We start from the raw sequence: 19,336 nt of genomic DNA, 5'->3' as shown, positions 1-19,336 counted from the left end.
GTAGATAGCAGATGTGTATGCGCTGATCGTGTTGGAGGCACCAAGGGGGAGACATGTGACATGAGGAAGGTGCCTATATGAGGAGAAGAACTGTTAATGCAACATGACAAGCAAGAGAGGGAACATCAAGCCTTAAGCTTAGAGGAATGAAACTAGACATACACACATATCAATCAGAACTTTATGACCTCTGACAGGTGATGTTAATAGCACTATTTATCTGTTATTTTGATTTCAGTGGGCAGACTATGTTGGGCAACAAGTGAACTTTTTGATGTAGGAAACATAAAAAGAACTTAAACAAGTTAAATAAGAGTTAAATTATGACTATTATGATGGTTCAGAACATCCCCAAAACTCCTATGGCAAGTTCCTGGTCAGCAGAGGTTTTAATCTATCAATAGTGACCAATTACAGCTCGTGAATCTGGTCCAGATCAACAGATGATATACTTTAGAACATATTGCTGAAAAACTGAATACTGGTTCTGGTAGACTGCAACAGTCTACCAGACAATTTGGACAATTTTAGGTTTCAAAACATTGTTGAAATAATTTTCTGTTCTAGCCAGTAGACAAAGCAAGCTTTGTATACATGAATTATACTCAATAAGAAGCATGGACTGCCTGTGACTTAAATAACTCAGGACTTCTAACTTAATTACTGAAAATCTTCAAATGTACCCTGAATTGTACAAAACAAAATGGTTCACAGTGTTCATTTTCTAAGATGAGCATTTCAGAAGCAAAGCTGTACATGTGGTTCATTTCGATCCCGGTGTCTTCAAGGATTATTACTCCCTGGGAAAAATTGCTTTGGTGAAAATAGATAAGTCTATTTTTATACTGTGGTTCCTTTTTTAACTGCAGATAATTGCATAAGCCACAGTCCATTGGATCTGTCCAAAATAACTTGAAGGATTTTCAGTCTTATGTTATTGATGCTAAGGAGTAAGAAAAGACAAATGTGTTATTGTATATAATCCAAATGTATCATTTCATACAAATATATATAAAAACTAGTGATGGGTAAAAGAAGCGTCATGAAGCGTTTCGACCCATAACAAAACCATGTTGATTCTGTATCGATACTGTGTCACTGAATACTGACACCTGCTGGACATTAGAAATCCCTACAGGCAACGTAGTTGACAGACTGATTTGATGACCTATTCTATACAATATGATATTAGTCATTGTATTTTATTGTATATTGTATTATGTATTATGTCATATCTAAATTCAAAATGTATTTGATAGTCTTAGATACGGTCAATAAATAATGTAAACATGTTCCATAAAGTGAAAATTCAAGTGAAGAACTGCAGAACATAATATGAAAGTAAACTAAGAGTCAATTTCAGCTGAATTTGGATTCAGATAGCTCAAGTAGAAACTGAAAAGAACTGGATGAAACAACAACAAAGTGATAACCAATACCTTATTTTCTGATGCTATTTTCTATTTCGGCAAATGGATCCTGTTGACAGATTCGCTTCTTTAGGAAAACATTTTGGCGCCAGTATCATTTTGAAACAGTTCCTATATTGATCACGTGACTTGCTGAACGACACGGGGTTTTGCCTTTGGGCTTGACGCATGCGCCGACGCATCGGTGTTGCTGGACCCATCACCAATAAAAACATACTTTGTAAAAGAAATAAATAAATAAGAAGAGCCTTTTCTGGAAATGACTTTTCTTAAAATGTATGTATTTCTCATTAAAGCAAAATTAATAGGTCGACGCTGCTGTAAAGTAAATACGATATACATTCTTCAGGCTGATGCTTTTATAAAGCAAACAGTAAGAGATATCTGCTGCGCTTAGACACCGAGAGCAAATAAAATGACCCTTCAAAAAGCCTCTATAGCTCACTTCACCCAGAAGTGTTTGAGATGTGGGTATTTTTAGTGAGGATACACTGAACCAGAGCTTCAGTAGAGTTTAAGTAAAAAAAATTTAAAAAAAACATACATGGACATAAACTTAAATGGATCGTTTAAAATAACATCAGCTTTATTATGTTTCTCTGCAGACCCAGTGCAGTAAAACACACCAGACGTTTCATTAATAAGTCCCTGCAGTAGCCAGCTCACCACAAAGCAAAATTTGTTTTGTTAGAGAGACGGGTATTTATGTGGACATTTGTAATCAACCTTTTACTTCAATATGAGTAAGTTATAAGTACAAACACACACACACGCATACCACTGAACAGGCGGATATTAATTTGGTGGAGATATACCTCTGTGACCAGCTGGGTTGGTGCTGCTTCTTTCAGACACAAAACCAATAACCAGCTTGCTAATCACAAACAAGTTTATCTTTATTGTTTGTGTATTTTGGCCTGAGTTCAATCCACAGGGTTTGTATAAGTGACTATTGTCTGTGTAAATGTTGGTGCGGCCACAAACAGTCTTTGTTTGGAACCACACACAGACATTATTATGTTTTAATGGTTTTGAAATCTTATCCTGTGCTTGTGTATAGTGGATAGTTGGAGTAAATTTAGAGTGATTCAGATCACTGTTAAATTATTTTCAGAGTGGCAGTGGCAAATCTGATATTTAGTTTGCGTGATATGAAAAAATGCTTTTAACATCTTATTTTAATAGTTTAAACACTAAATACACACAGTGAAAACCATTTAAGCACATCTGCAGAAGCCATTTACCCAAGCCTTCCCTAGTTCCACTTTGGCTGGGGGTACAGGGAAATAAATAGCACTTGTCTTGTTATTGACTTACTAGCTGCAACCAATAACAAATCAAGCAGTATTATGCCTTTAGGTAGCTTCCTCAGTGGCATTTTCTTTTATATTTTAGATGTGTTCTACAAAAAGATCCACAAATTGGCATACATGTTAAGTTGAATGAAAGACATCTGTGGGACACAAAATGTGTTTAATGACTTCACTCTTAAAAAAACAAACAAAAAATTTTAAAACCCAGCCAGGGTTTCTTTCTAAAGCTGGTATAATATATAAGTTGTTGCATTGACATGGTCTGTAAAATATTTATTCTTTCACATTTCCTTATCTTGAAAGTAAATTGAACGTTTTAGGTTGGGAACTCTGACAAAGCAGTTAACATATGAAATGTAAACTTACTTGTATATTCCTTTTAGTCACTCTAAAAAAATGCTGTATTTTCCCTGTAAGTGATAAACGTGTTTCTGTTTTCAGCCATGTTCAACCTCATTCCGGTGGGACTGCGAGTGGTGGCCATCCAAGGGGTGCAGACCAAACTCTATCTAGCAATGAACAGTGAGGGCTACCTGTACACGTCGGTGAGTGTTTCACTCAGTGTCAGTGTGAGTCTTTATACATGGATGTGTTTGTTACCCAGGACGGTTTTAGTCCACCTGTGTTCAAAGTGAATGTCTGGTTTAGATGACACAAATGGGCCAGAGAGTAAATAGAGGAATAAAAGAATAACTGCCTTTTGCTGTTATCTTGACAATAGATAGTCCAAGGATTGTATAAGCCAATCAAGCAGTGATATCTCTAATGGTGTTTGTTGGCTGTTCTTCTTTGATTAAATGTGCAAGGTTATGAATAATTCAGTTAGCAGCCAAGTAATGTCAGTCTTTTCTTCCCCCAAATGCCACTGTGAGATTGGCGTCACTAACAAGACTGACAGGCTCGGTGGATATGCGACCGGAGGGGATGCAGACACACACATTCATTCACCACTGACGGGCTTAAGAGTCAAATTACCAATGATTTTTCTCTTTAGGAAAAGGTCTTCAGACAGATTGCAACCAGCACAGACATAAACAAAATCTGAAATCTAATAATCTTGTGACTTTTTATTGTGCAACTTCTGCTGTCAGATATTGATTATATAACACGAGTACTCTGTGAACTGAGAGAAAAACATTCTGGATTTTACCTTCATTTTATATTCTTAGTTTCTTTTTGACATATTTAAAAAAATATGGTCTAACCTATTTTTTTTTTTTAGGTTAGACCTAAAAAAAATCTGAAAAACTAAAAATAACAGTATAAAAAGTACTTTTATGCTGTTTTCACTCAATTTGCACAAAACTTTAGCTTCTCAAAGTTTCGTTCATATAATGTTCTTTCCTTATGACCCACTTTATGTTGTGCAGTGCACAATATAATAATGATTATCGCGGTAACACAGTTCAGGATTATATGTCTCCAAAATGTTTTTTGATCCTGAGTAGATTTGCAAACCAAAATCTTCCCATTTTTGCTGATTTTTTTTAATCAACATAAATGATCCACTAGAGATCCTGCACAAAGAAGAATATGCAAAAAATTAAATATATAAAAAGTTGCAGTTGTAACCACACCAAAGATGAAAATGTTTTGTAATAAGATAAGAATCTCCTCACTGAGTTTGAAAAGAGAGAAAAGTTTATTTTGCATAAGGAAATGCGTATCTACAGCTTTACACATTACATTTCAACAAACTAAAACATTTTTCTAACATGATGAAGTTATTTGACCAGTCCCATATTTTGGGACAATTGACAAAATAATTTTGAACATACAAAGTATTTGCAAACAGTATTATTACAGGCAGAGACTGCTGGCAGTAATGCTTTTATCCACAGCCTTAGCAGGGCAGCTGGCACTATCTGCTGCTACACCACCACAGCCATGGTGTTAGTTTTCTGTTTGGCTTGTTGATAGTATTGCCAGACATATCTGCTTTGTGGAAAAATAAACCAAAGGATTCAAACAGTGAAAGAGCTTTCTTTTTCCTTATTTGTTTTGCACATAGTAAAAACTGCAATATTTCATGTATAAATTAAAAGTGCATCCACAAGTGATGATAAATTTTGCATGAGAGAACAATAATGATGACACTACAAGATTATGTGATTTAGTCATGCAGCCAAGAAGGTTTTATCACACTCCATGGAGATATATGAACCAAATCCCAAAATGTTTCTTGTCCATTTTTTTGAGTATTTCATTTTTAAGCTCCCCTATACCTCATTCACCTAGTTTCTGACATGTGAAATTGAATGATCCTGCAGCTGAAATGAATGCATGTCTTTCTATTCTCTAATTCAATTAGAGAACTTAAGTAAAGTTTCTCATTATGATCTCTGTTTGGAAGCTGCTGATGTTTTCAGATGTTGGCTAAGTTTAGATGAGACATTTATATTAGATGAAACACCTTGAATCTGCTGTAGTTATTATGCCAGGGCTCCATATGGCGCTGTAATTGTATCATGTTGAAATGTGAATGCTGTTTTCACCTCACTAGCTTCCAGCTCATTTTGAAAACAGTAACACATCAGATTAAACAAGTACTCATATAACACACACATATTCCTCATAAGAGCTTGTGTAAAACTGAACTGGTTAAGAGGCACGAAACAGCACAATGCTGTCCACCAGTGACTTTGTTGTTACCTATCCAACTGCATAGAACCAATTAATTAGGATGTTTAATCATCGCCTTAGTTGGTTATGTAATAATGTGTTAAGTCTTACTCGAACAGTGGAGAGAAAAGCTGGAGTCTAATTGGAGCCATGTTGCCTGGACACCATGGATCTTCAATGCCGTTTCATATAATACTCTCACAAGGAAACCGGCTCATACTGATCTGTTAAATTGGAAGAATACAATTGGGGGATGGGTTGCGCGGCTTCCCATTTCAGCTAAATTAGGGAGAAAATTGTACTGAATGTAAGGCCTGCTACCTAATAGTGCCTGTCTTTCTGGGATTGCTGCCTTGCAGCCACACATTAAACCGACCAATCACAAGTTAGTACTTTGGGGAGAGAAATCAAAAGTAGAGAGATGACAGAGAAAACTGTGTAACTTGGAAAAAAATAAATAAAAAAATAGCTGAAAATTTTCAGACAGTGCTTGATAGGTTTTCCGTAGTTGAGAAACCATAAAAGGCAGTCTGTGTGCATCTCTCACTGAAAATCCCCAGACCACCAATCACAGCTCAACACCAACAATTTCCTTTGGATTTTTTCACGAGCCACGACAATAGATTTGTTTAAGATTGATAACAATCACAGCGTGAGAGCAACTTTATGGGGCTGCTGGTGTCTGGACTCCTTGTTCTTTTGGATTCATCTGTGTTCTGTATGTAACATCCATTTATCTATGGATGCTAATGCAAAGCTTAATGATATCTGAACCTAACTATCCCTCCCATTTAAACTGAGCTTCACAAATTAAGCACAACAGTTGGCGGCTTTAAGAAATTTGGAAGCGTTTGTTTTCTGGACCATTTTTCAAACCCTGACTTTTTACACCATTACTCAATTCATCTTGGAATTGAAAAAAAAAACACAAGGAGGTAAACAGTTATTTGACTACCTGGAAGAAATACATGTAATTATTGTTAGAGCATATAATAATGGCTAATTATAATAAAATTGACCCTGCGTTTTTCTTTCATCTCGACCAGTTGTTGGATTAAAACATTTTCTTTTCGTTTCCCCCACAAAGACAGTTTTTAGCTCGCAAATGCATTATGTATACAGTGTCCTGTCTATATATAGACGGTGTGATGCGCGATAAACAGCATGTGTGTAGGTGAACAGAAGTCGTCAGTGATAATATATTCATCTATCACCATCAATGTGTGGGAAAAAAAATCATTTAGTATATATTTATTTTACTACCTATTTAGGTCTACTCATTTCAAAAAGCAGTGAAAGGTCTGCAGTATCAGAATTGAAGAAGCATCAGCTTTCAAGAAAAGTGTTTCACTACAATCTGTAAACATTTGCACTTCCAAACTAAAACAAAGGAAATCACCTTTTATTCATCATTTACATCTGCAGGCTTGCTTTTGAGACAGCCGATTTGCACATATACTCTTATACACACAAGTGCCTTTCAAGGGGTATTATTAATTTCCTAGTGGGTCATTTTTGAATTAGTGTGAGTCACTGAGGTTCCAGCCGAGTCTCCTCTAGACTGTTCAGTGAGAGTGGACTGAATCGTTCAGCTTTTGTGAGGTGGAAATATTTATCAAGACATCTCTGCGATTCAACATGGGTACTATTTTTAATTTTATGTGTTCAGTGTCAAATATTTAATACAAAAAAAGCTAAGCTGGTAACACACCTATTACCATCACATCTTACAGAAAAAATGCTGTTAATACTTTTTCAAATGTAAGTTACTTACCAGCTCTGCCAGCTTGATGTTTTTTTTTCTTTTTTATATTTTATTTAGCAAAGTCTAGTGTCACCACACATACCCTACACATGTGCTCTACTGCTACAAAATTAATACAAGAACTACTAAAATGTCACAACAATCTGAAAATAAGAATACTAACTCTTCTGATCAGTCCTAATACTTGGTCTTCACTAGTAAAGATTCACTTACAAAGGCATTTTAAATACCCCGTGAATCTCCAGCTGAAGGCAATCAGATCTGAACAAGCTACAAGAATTAATTATAAATTTCAAGTCCCTTAATTGATTTTAAGACTATTTCACAGATAATGAAAGTGTAATTGAAAAAAAAAAATTTTCCCGCTTCTAGTGTTTTATTTAGATCTTAATTGGTACTTGTGTCTTCCTGTGGTAATTACACCTGCAGATAATTTGCTTTAAAATCTCTTTTGAAGAAAAGCCCTGAGTCACAGTCAGATTACCTGTGTAAACGAAGATGCTAAACAAACATGAAATAACAGGCTGACATGACAGTGGAGAAAACAATAACTTGCATGAGAAACACACAAGGCAACTAGGACAGAGATAAGAGAAGATCTGGCATGCAACAACTACCCTAAATATAACGAGGGAGTAAATAAATGACACAAGAAAGGGGGATTAGCAATGAAGTAGGACAGGGGGAGCAAAACATGAATTAACCATTTCCTGCCTGACACTATTTTACAAATATATACAAAATGAACTAGATGTATTTTTGCTGACTGATTCTTAAGAAACTACAGATTGTTTCTGAAAATATATCAAATACATTTTGTTGTTTAGCATGCTAAATCAGTAAATTCAGCATAACCTGGCTAAACTCCCAGCTCTAGATGTTGGCAAAGTGCTTCCAATATGATTTATGCTATGTGTTCAATATGCATCAACAGGCATAAGTGATCTACAAGAAAAACACTATCCCATTTCATAAAAGGTCAAATTATATCATGAAGATCTCTACAACAACATAATAAATCTGTACAAATAATTTTGTGATAAATTTCGTTGTTGATTAATTATTTCTGAAAAAAAAATATAAAAAAATGTTAAATAATATTTTAAGTAATAGATTAGCATTCTGAAATTCAGGTGAAAAAAATGCATTCATGTCTTTTTTTACTTGAACATGCTTATTAGCATTTTAATGCACTCTTGTGACATATGTAATTAAATCCCACTATTTTCATTTATTTATTCAGCACAGTGCCATTAGTAAAGAAGCACTGCTGTAAGGTTTCCATTTACAGGGTTTGTCATTAATTGCTGTGTTTTATGAGTGTTTACATGCCTCTAAATTGACTTTGAATCCTGTGTGGGTGACTTTTTGCCTGGTTTTTTCCAGTGCTTTAGGAAAACAAACCATAAGATGCCAGAAAAACATGTCCTTTTACATCCCATTTCACTTGTTTCAACATCTGGCTTCAGAAGGAGACATTGTCGCTACTCCACCTGATAATTAGTTTCACTTATATTGAAGTAGGTGGGAGGAACTTGAGCGCTGCTCTGCTATGATTTTATTGGCATAATTGCTGTTGTTCTAGTTTTCATATTGTAGCTCATTACACCATACTTGGCATTGATTTGGCTTGTCTTTACATGAGAAATTAAATGCTTCATGACAGTAATTCACCTCCTGCTGGCTGCACATGAGAAAACATTGCAGAGGTATAATTATTTCCTTTAAGTTAACAGAAATGTGCCATTTGAAAGCTACTCACAATTGAAAGTTCTTATTCATATACCTGCCTGGCTAATAAAAGAAGGATTAAACAAAAGGTCGTGGAGCTGGTTGAACTGCAAATATGCCTCAGTGCAAGGTTTCACTGGGAGGTAGCTTTATTTTCAGAGAGAACAAAAGTAGTAAGAAAGTGTCTGACATCCAACACCAAACTCACACAATGATGCCCAAATCCTACTGGCTGTTTTACTGACAATTAATGTGCTAATTTCATATAGCACAGAAAATCAATCAATTACCTGATGACCAAGGAGATGTATGAATTAGATTAAATGTCTTTAATAGGTTCTTAAATATATAAATCAACTCTCAAGTGTACATATTACCAAATCTGCCATTTTAATATTTATTAAGCAAAGAGGAAACCACAAAAAGCCCTGGGTTTGTAATTGATGTGTATGCATGGCTGTAGATATTTCCAACTGACTTGGACGTGTATTTCATAGCAAAATAAAAAGTTTTAAGACAACATGCGAAGCAGCATTGTCAAGTCATTATGTATATTTAAAACTAATATTACTTGTGCAAAAAAGTCCATGAAGTGGAATCGGATCATTAAAAGTTAATTTGGCCAAAGTACCATTGAGACTTTAGAATAAGGAGATGAGGGTGCATATATTATTTTCATGCAGACATTGTCCTATTTCTATTGAGATTTTCTTCAGTCCATTTGGCACAGCAGCTCTGATTAAAAAAATGTCACATTTATTTTATTATTTCACATGCCAGTTGGTTTAATGGAACGATATGCGACTCGCTGAAAAAGATGCTTCTTAATTTCTTTCAAGCATCTAACGTCCATCACAGTCTTGTTTTAGGAGAAACTGTGGAAGGAGAAGGGGATCCCCTGCCATTTTTGTTCCTCTTTGTGTTAGTTGGCACAGCCCTGCTGTCTAGAGATCCGCTCCAGTTCGACGCTTACAGCCAGCAGCCTCTCCTGAATCTTGGCTCCGGCTGTGAGTGTATCCATCTGCGTCTGTCTGCTTGTCAATAGACTCTCATTCTTCATCAGGACACGTGTAACCAGCCAAATCCACATAAGCTCATTATTAGAGGTACAACAGAACTAAGCTCAAGAGCAGCTTGTTGTTTTGCTTCCAATTACTGTTTGTGCAAAACTGCAATGGACGCTGCCCAGTCTCTCCACGACCCTGAAAGTAAACAGCTTGGACAAAAAAGTGATGCAGTAAGGAAGAAAGAGGCTTTGATGCATTGAAGCTAAACAATATATAAAAAAATGTCTACAATGGATTAAAAAACAGCAACGAGAGACACAATATCGGCTTTTATAGGTTTAGATTAATGTCTTAATCTTAGATTGATTATGATTATTGCATTTACATCAGAGTTTTTTTCACTAACATTAGTGCTGTCAGCTGTGTTTCCAGGGGTGGGGAGCTCTTAGAAACACCAGCTGGTAAGACATGCACAACTGTACTCTGTTGAACGCGACTCAGAACTAATGAGACTCAATTTTATAGAGTCACTCATAACAGTTTTGAAGGAGCCTTTTTTAATTGTCTTCTTTTTTGTTTTGCAAAGATTCACTGATCTGAATAAGTTGACAGGCTTTGTGAACTTTTACTTGCCAATACAGATTTTAACTGTTTTGTTGAAGAATTTTGTAACTAAGATATGAGAGCTGCACTGAAAATATTTGTCCTTTGATGAAGTGCATTTATTAATCATTTAAAACAGAAGTGCATGCTACATTTAATAGTTACAGTAAAAAAAGGATTTTTAAATTTATTCTTGGTAAATTAAGAAATTTACTAAGATAGATTCCCAAAGCCCTAAAGTTGCAGTATGTAACTTTTATGAAAATGTTTTTGCATATTTGCCAAGTTCAGTACACGTGACAGTTAATCTGTGACAAGATCAAACTCCATCACCTCCTCACAGTGATACTTTTCATTTGACATATCTCAATAGTCTTGGTCTCAAAACCTACATCACTAACTGGCTGGAATTGTTAAAGAAGGAAAACATGAAGGGAAAAAAGCACAAACTAAAGATAAAAGCACAAAAGACCGACACTGTAGAAAAAATTAATGAAAGTTGCAAAGAAGCTAAAGGCAAAAATCTAAAACTGATGTGATAAAAGATCAGTTTTAGATCGACTGTAATCTTTTTGAAGCGAGACTACAAAATTATTTCACAGCTACACTTAAAGAGCTATCTTAGGTGTAGCTCTAATGATCTTATAGTCTAACTAAAGTCATTTGTATATGATCAAAAGTGTGTTACATTTGTTCTTTATGTATTTTTGACTACACAAAAATGTTGCCTTTTGTTTCTGAGCTAATAAACTAAAGGCTTCCTCCATGGAAATTGGCTACCATGCAGCAATTACTGCTGTTTATGTAAGTGACTGAAACACAGAGAAAAGATGAGTGAGTGTTACAGGAAGAAGTCTGTGTTATTATGTTTGTTTGATTATTCTGTAAGTATTACAAATTATGTAATAACGCTTCTGGTGAATTATTGCTTAATGTACCACGAGACAAATCATAAATGGTTCTTCATTCTTCAAACAGCATGTTTACAGTGTTTCTGCAGCCAGTGCCTTAGTGATTGAAAGTAATGAGCACCTTCTTTGTGTTAATTGCAGAGACACTGCCTATAAACCTATTAAAGCTCCTTCGTGAAAGAATTTAAAACACTTATCTGTTAAATTAGACTATTAGATCTGTACAATAAAAAATAAATGTAATGGCTGTAAAATATATGCTTGTCTTTTAAAATATAACATTGAACAAACTCTGAAAGACGAGGAAGAGTCCATACATAATTAAGAGATGAGACCAAATATGAATGTACAATTAATTTGACCTGTGTGTTTTATTAATGCTCCTTGGTAGTGGTATCTTACTATTATCTCTGCCTTGAGGTGCTGCATTATTCATAGCAGTGAGTGGAATAAAATGATTTAGAACGCTGCTATAAAGGCTTCGAGCCATGGGACAGTTCATGTGCTCTTTTCTCCCTAACAGTGTGTTTTCTTTACACCACACTTCATTAAGCCCTCCTTGCATAGAAGGAACAATAGTATATTTGCTGCGTATGTTATTTCCAAGACTCTTGAGACTTTGTGAAGTACTGGCCAGCAACTGCTTGAAGCTGTCCCTGCTTGTCCCCTTCTGCAGGAACACTTCACAGCAGAGTGCAAATTTAAGGAGTCGGTGTTTGAAAACTACTACGTGACATACTCCTCCATGATCTACCGACAGCAGCAATCAGGCAGGGGCTGGTACCTTGGTCTGAACAAGGAGGGAGAAATCATGAAGGGGAACCATGTCAAAAAGAACAAGCCAGCAGCCCACTTCCTCCCCAAACCTCTGAAAGGTAGGCCTGCACACATCCTGCATTGCATTTTGATTCCTTGATATTTAGGTTCTAGTTAGTTCATACTGAACGTCACTGTACAGTCAGCGAGTATTGCATCCTTTCTGATTTCTTCTTATTTTTTGCTATTTTTTTGCACTTGAAGCTTTCCAATTATCAATCAATTTTTAAGTAGTAAGTATAAGTCACATCAGTTAAAAAATGCTTTGTGAAAAGGGGAAAAAAAGAAAAGTTGCACTGGATTATAAGTCACATTTATTTTGAAAATGTCACACTTTACGGGAACTTTAAAAGTAGAATATTTTCAGAGATCTGTGTCTGATTACATTTGGCTAAAATCTCTTAACATTAGCTTTCAGAAAAATAACATGATACAATCACCAATCAGTGAACAGTTGGCCAATTCTGATCTCTGGATAAATGATGTGTGCATCTCTAACTGGGAATTACTGTTTTTCTAAAAGGATTTTCATATTTATTCATTGGTTTATGTTCTGTTTCTTCTACGTTTGCTTTACTAAAAGCTAAATGTGCTGCCAAATCTGTTATTGTATGCTTCTCAGAGAAGCTGTCATGTGTCTTTTCAGGACTTTATTCCAGCTGGTCACAGTCTGTTTCAGGTCCTGCACAGAATGAGGTTGTCTGTGACCAGAAGCTGCACAGACAATATGCTTCAGTGCAGTTTATTTTCACAAAATGAAATTACAGAAAACCCCACCCATCCAGGCGATGTGTGTGGTAGAGAACACAGAAAGCTGCCAGAAGACAGAGAGAAAGGGTTCTGTTCTCCAAGAGTCCTTTCATCTTCAGCAAGCCTCTGTCAATGCAGAGACAAGACAGAACGAGTGAAATACTGTTTGGTTTTTAGCCAGATAAAAGTGCTCTGTCGTTGGTTCTAATTTAAACAGCAGCAATGGAATTTAACTTCACATATAAAAACAAAATCAAACATATTTTTGCACCTTTATATGGAGCTTTCAGATATGTTTTCCTTCCACCATTTCATTCACGTGCGGTCCATTAGTAACAGAGCTTCCTTTTTAAGGTAGATTTCTGTGGATCCATCATTACTTTAAATGAGCAGCTTGTGAAGCACGTTCTTTTCCCAAGTATCTGTAGCAATGTCATTGGAGCTTGAATTGTTCTAGTGCAGTAAAGTGACCATTTTAACAGAAGTATTTTGACATTTTATGAATGTAGACAGGTATGTCTTCTATATATCTTTTTTATCTTCAGTGTGTGGGGGCACTGAGAGGAACTTTGGCAGTTTGCAGTCATTCTTTAAATTGGTACATTAAAAGAAATCCTGAATGTGTTGAAGTCTTGAAGCCAACAAACTATGCAAAATACATTCAAACCTTGATTTTATTTCTTTCAGCAAAGTGGAGAACAGAATGAAAAACATGAATCTGTCTTTCTAAGACTCAAGCTCTGCAGATGCTTATTTCACCACACAAGTCATAAAACCTCAAGTCAGAAAAAGATTGTTTAGGGTATTTTTTCTACATGTTGTAGGTCAACATGGTAATGGGTAACTTTTGACCCGCAAGACAGCACAAGGGGTAAAGTTAATATTATACCTACATGTGCCTCACTATTCAGGACTTCTCAAACACAAGCAACAAAATTAGGTTAACAAAATTAGGATCTGGAAAAAGAACACTACAGTCAATTAGTGGTAAAAAAAAGAGAGAAAATCTAAAGCGAAAGATTCTCTTATAGTCTGTGTTGTGATGCCAGATCTCATACATAAAAACACCAGTTGCTCTATGTTACTGTGCTACAATTCATATTTTGGTCATATTTATTCATTCAGAAAGACTATCCCACTGCAAAGTAAAAACTGGACAAAGCAAGAGAGAAAAAGAAAGAATTTATTCCAGCATCTCATGAAGATTCAGCGACCACAGCGTTACTGAGCACCAATTAAGAAGCTTCTTGTGCGCTGGTGATGCCTTCGTCTCTTGACATTACTCACTGCTCTACTGGTTCCAGAATCTGAGGTGCAGCTCTTAGCCTCTCATTTTCTTCCACTTTGGATAAAGCATGTAAAGCTCGCATTATTCAAACCAAACATGGAAATCCTCTTACACTCTTTGCAACATGCTCTGATATATATCACAAAGAAGTGTTTTTATCTACAAGCTGGCCAAATATAGGGAAGTTTAAGGTATTTAAAACTGAACATTTATTGTTACATCCCCATAAAATCATAAACTTAAGTTTATTTCCCTACTAAGATAATCAGGGAATATATATACTTGTGAACTATTTTCCAGTGGTCAGTTGTTTACAGTGAAATACTGCGAATGATTGATGTGTGTAAGGGGTGGGGTGTGGTCTCTGGTTGCTGCTGCAACATAAAAGTGCTGGTCTAAGTGAACTGTCTGAAGGGCTGGATGTGCAGTTTCAGCCACAGGCCCCTGAGGAATAAACATCAAATAGCATTTTAGGCAGCAGGATGTTGAACACATCCTGAAACCAAAGACTGTGAACATCAAATTACTGATGTTTCTCCTGAAAAGGCAGCTGCTGAGATGCACATTGAGTTAGTCCTGCACACACAGCAAAGCTCAAGCATTAGCAACTCTTGAATTTATAATGGTAAGCTGGGAATATAGTTTTTTTCCTTTCTACTTCACCACCAAGACTTCTGACTGTGACCTCTTGAATCAGCGGTTTTGCAAAGAACAATACATTGTTCACAAAAAAAACTGTTAACTGCAATGTTAACATTTTCACATTTAAAAATTAGGATTCATCGGTTAAACTGTCTTCCAGTTTATCTAATCTAATTATCTAATTTAAGGTTTTCTGTTCAGTTTATTTGTAAACCATGAATGCAAAACACAGGTTTTGTCACAGCGCTGATTAAATTGTGGGTCTTACAATTAATTGCTTTGAGCTATTAATTCAAATCCAGTTCAATACAATTAAAGTAGATTAGCATTCTTAAGTGCTAATCATCTTTTCATAAAATGTTGTCCAACTAAAGAAAACTTGGAAGATTGTTTGAAGATGAGGATGCTCTTTTAGTATCAAGAAATAACGTACGCCAGACAAAAGCATATTCATTTTTCTGTTTTTTTTTCAATATTTAGCATGAACTATTTAAAATTTTTAAACATTTTGACAAAGTTAAAATATCTGCTTTTAAATTCAATTTAAAACTTTGCCTAGTTTTTGTCTTTAACATGCTAATACACCAGGGTCATTTCTAAAAGGCTGAAAATAGATGAATAAGTCAAACACGCTACAAACATCTTAAGATGTGCAAAAAGTCTTAATTTTATCTTAAATTGCTAAAGCAAAATTTCACAAAAATGTGGAGAGTACAGTATCTGTTTTGATTACATTTCTTAAGTTGAGGAGAAAAACGTTACTTCAAGAAAATAACCTGTTTCACACTGAATGGCATGTAAGGTGTTTTTTTTTCATTCTTCACTACTTTAACACCTGTCAGTAAAAACCAACAAAGAAATTGCTGCACATATTCTGATGTTTACACACCTATTATTACAATAAATATGAATAATTTAAAGATATTAACATGATTGCAAATGTGGTGCAACACATTTGCTGGAGATTTAAGGCTCTTTGTGCACATTGTTTCTAGGGGTGACTGTCATTGTAGAGTGTATGTGCGGCATCAGGTCATACTGAGTGTCGGCGAACACAGCAAGAGGTTTTCCTGTTGGTGTTACAAAATAAGGATGCAGAAAAATATTTAGATATATTCAGAATATTCTGATGAATCAGTTAAATGCATTATTTCGTTCAGTTAAATCATCAGCTGTGCCTTAATTTAGTATGACACAGATAAACAGATTCTTTTTAAATAGTATATGTTTTCTTTTTAAAGGAATCTTTCTAGTGTATTTTTGTATCTTTGAATCTTTGCCAATTGTATTAATTATTGTTGCTTAAAAATATTCAACTCTTTGATGTTGATTTTTATTGTGTGTGAGCTTTGATGTGGAAAACAAAAGCTAAAAAATGATCTGCGGTCCAACTGAAGATGTGCATCACTTTGGGTATAGAGAGGAAGTCATACAGTGGAAACTACTTTCAATCTTGCAGGAATGGAAATTGTGTAAAAGATGGTGCACAGATAAGGCTGCAGTGTTGAGTAAATGGCTTGTACTTGGAATAGCACTTTATCAAGTCCAGAAGACCCCAAAGCTCTTTACACTACCTTCAGTCATTCACACACACATTCACTAACTGATAGTGACAAGCTACGGGATTGTAGCCACAGCTATCCTGGGGCAGCGTCACAGGAGTAAGGCTGCCATGCACCGGCGCCACCGATCACTCTGAGCACCACCAGCAGGTACTGCAGGCGAAGTGTTTTGCTCAGGAATGCAAAGATGGAGACAGAGGGACGGCGACTCGAACCGGCAACCCAAACCGGCCTTATTTCACACACAAGCAGGAGGAGTTTCATAGACCACCAGTATTCGAGGGAGTTAGCTAAAATTGAAAAACATCTATAAAAACTTTTAGAACTAAATAATTAAAACACTAAATATAGCTTATTATGAGTTAATACACACAGTGTAAACCCTTTTAGAAGACACTAATATCTTGGCGATGTCCAATCAGGACAAAGGAAAATTAATGGCACTCCTGGATTAACTTCTTCACAAACGCCAGCCAATAAAGTGCTTCTGTTTGCACAGTTGAATGGCAGTTGTTTACATTCTTGACTGTTAACATCTATCTATATATTGATCTGATTCCACTGTCCTTGTCTCTCCACAGTGGCAATGTATAGGGAGCCATCTCTCCATGACTTGACAGAGTTCTCACGCTCTGGCAGCGGCACACCCACCAAGAGTCGGAGTGCCTCAGCTGTCCTCAACGGAGGCAAAGCCGTGAGCCAGAACGAGTCAACGTAGCCCGGTAGCCGAACCCAGGCCTGGGGCCGAACCTTGAAACCTTACCTCTCACAGAGTGGGAATCCAAGCAGACGCCGATCAACGGTTCAGGACTAGCTACGACAATAATCCACACATTAAAACGCCCAGATATCATCAGAAAAAAGTATTCATCAAAGCAGCATCTAGAATAACAAACATAATCTCACACAGGTCACTCTTGTCATACCCAAATTTTAGTTTTTTCCAAATATTTATTTAATATTATTATTTTTTCTTAATAAGTTTACTCATTTTTATCCATGACACTGTCATTTTTTAGTCACTTTTTTGGGTCATGCAAACACCACTCACTTGTGCATATGTCACAGAGGGGACAGCAAGGTAGATATGCAGGTGTTCAGGGCAGCCAGTAACGATTCTTGTCCATAAAGGCTGCAGTGGGACAATAAAAAAAGCCCTGATCACCATCTCATCCATGCTTCTGTGAATACAAAGCCTATAAACTCCCTGGCATGGCTCAGCCTCGTCCTCCTGGCCAGCCGGATGGTAGCTCTCCTGCGTCCTAATGCACACGCTCAAAGCCTGAGCTCTTTAGCATGGGAAAATGAAGCCTATGTTCAACTGACCTGAAACATAAGGAGCAGTGTGGCTCTCTTGTTTATTTGTTGATTTCATTTTTTTTTCTGTCTGAGAGATGCCACAGCTGCACTTTTTCTTTGTGCTAATTTTCTGAACTAGCTGAGAGGTTTTTAATTGTTAACTGGTTTTTGTTGGAATCTCCTCTTGTTCTCTGCTCATGTCATTGTTTCTGTATTGTTAGGAAGAGTTTCAGCAAACCAAAGACAGATTGAAAGAGTGTCCCTTTAAGCTGCTAAAAAACAAGCCAACATACAGTAGAGATAAAGATGGGTGTTTCTTTTTTCATTGTACATGTTTGATGAAGGGAAGTAGAGGTTTTTTGTTGAGAAAACAAAGCTTGTTGGCAACCCGGCTCGATGTCTTGCTTTTTGCTGATATGCTCAATGATGGAAGAATGGAATGACTATTTATTGTCCCCATTCCCTTCTGTTACCAATGTGTCACACTGTCTTTTGCTCTTGTCCTCGTGATCCGTTTCTTCTTTGTGCAAGTGTCATACTTCAGTCCTCCTCCCCGTTAGCCATTCTTGTTTCTTTCTCCACTTCTACTGACTGATAAATGTCACCATAGGAGCATGGTGGAGGACCCCGCCCTACCCCAACTATCCAGGATGCTTGTTAAGTGTTTGAGTAACATATTGTGGTTATATTTTCTATTACAAAAGGAATACTGTGGACTTTTAGGTGGCTTAACATTTTATAGGAAACGTCAAATTTATAAAATTGAAAAGCAAACAACAAAGTACAAAAACAGACTTCTTCCCTTTCTTGCACAGGGCATGTACACAAATATGTACAAAAAGGACCCTTTTTGTGGGCTATGTACTCTTTCCTTCAGCTACATGACTTATTTCTAGTACATGCTTTTGGGAGACTTTTTTCTTGATTTGTTCTGGAGGTGGTTTGTATTAGGTGAATCTATCTGTTGCATGGGAGAAAGCAGGGAAAATACTGGTCTAGAGCTGCATGATGTAGGCTATGTGTATTAACCCATGTTGGATCATGTGTTCCAAACTACCAGGCTAAATCTGATAAAAACAGCATATACAGACAGGCACTACAGCTGTCTGATAGCTTCCAGTTGTTTATTATTTGTTGTATGCACAAAAATGCACTGAATAAAATGTTTATATTAAGATATACTTTTAAAAAGTGTCTGATGTTCTTCTTTGTGTTTTGTTGTGTGTTGGTTTAAACTGTCCACACCATTAAATTTACACTTACAAATATTATTTTTTTCTTTTCTTTGCCTGTTAATGCTTTCTAAAGTTTGGCTCAGAATTACAGTAACTGGACAAACTTAGAGACTACTCAATCCGATAAATCAATATCTTTCTTAGGACGGAGATTCTAGTTTCCGCTTACATTTAGAAATATGTACTGATTTAGCAGATTGTGCATCCCTTTCTTAACAGCGTAGGGCACTTTTCTTCTGGTATCTGTTCCTGCTTTTAACCAGTAAACGTAATATTGAACATAAAAGGTTTATAATGTAATTTAAAAATTAATAAACAAAGTCACTGTTACAGACATAACTTATCCAAATTAAGTCCTTGAA

General features: G+C 36.1%; 1 protein-coding gene across 5 annotated transcripts in view; it reads left to right on the top strand.

The window, feature by feature from the left end:
- LOC129360514 (fibroblast growth factor 13) overlaps positions 1 to 18,944 on the top strand; it is a 92,989-nt gene extending 74,045 nt beyond the window's left edge. For 4 of the 5 annotated variants that reach the window (XM_055030811.1, XM_055030812.1, XM_055030813.1 and 1 more), the window contains 3 exons: positions 3,185 to 3,288; positions 12,059 to 12,257; positions 17,022 to 18,943. In XM_055030811.1, the coding sequence (XP_054886786.1) occupies positions 3,185 to 3,288; positions 12,059 to 12,257; positions 17,022 to 17,158 (440 nt within the window). In that variant the 3' untranslated portion in view covers positions 17,159 to 18,943. Of the gene's footprint in view, positions 1 to 3,184; positions 3,289 to 12,058; positions 12,258 to 17,021 lie in introns of all 5 variants that reach the window. The other variant, XM_055030810.1, reaches the window with a different exon arrangement.
- Positions 18,945 to 19,336: the final 392 nt, after the last annotated feature.

Source organism: Poeciliopsis prolifica, unplaced genomic scaffold (genome assembly GCF_027474105.1).
Source record: "Poeciliopsis prolifica strain line A6 unplaced genomic scaffold, Auburn_PproV2 SCAFFOLD006, whole genome shotgun sequence".
NCBI classification, from domain to species: Eukaryota; Metazoa; Chordata; class Actinopteri; order Cyprinodontiformes; family Poeciliidae; genus Poeciliopsis; species Poeciliopsis prolifica.
The sequence above is the reverse complement of the archived record's forward strand: the minus strand, read 5'-3'. Positions and strand labels throughout refer to the sequence as shown.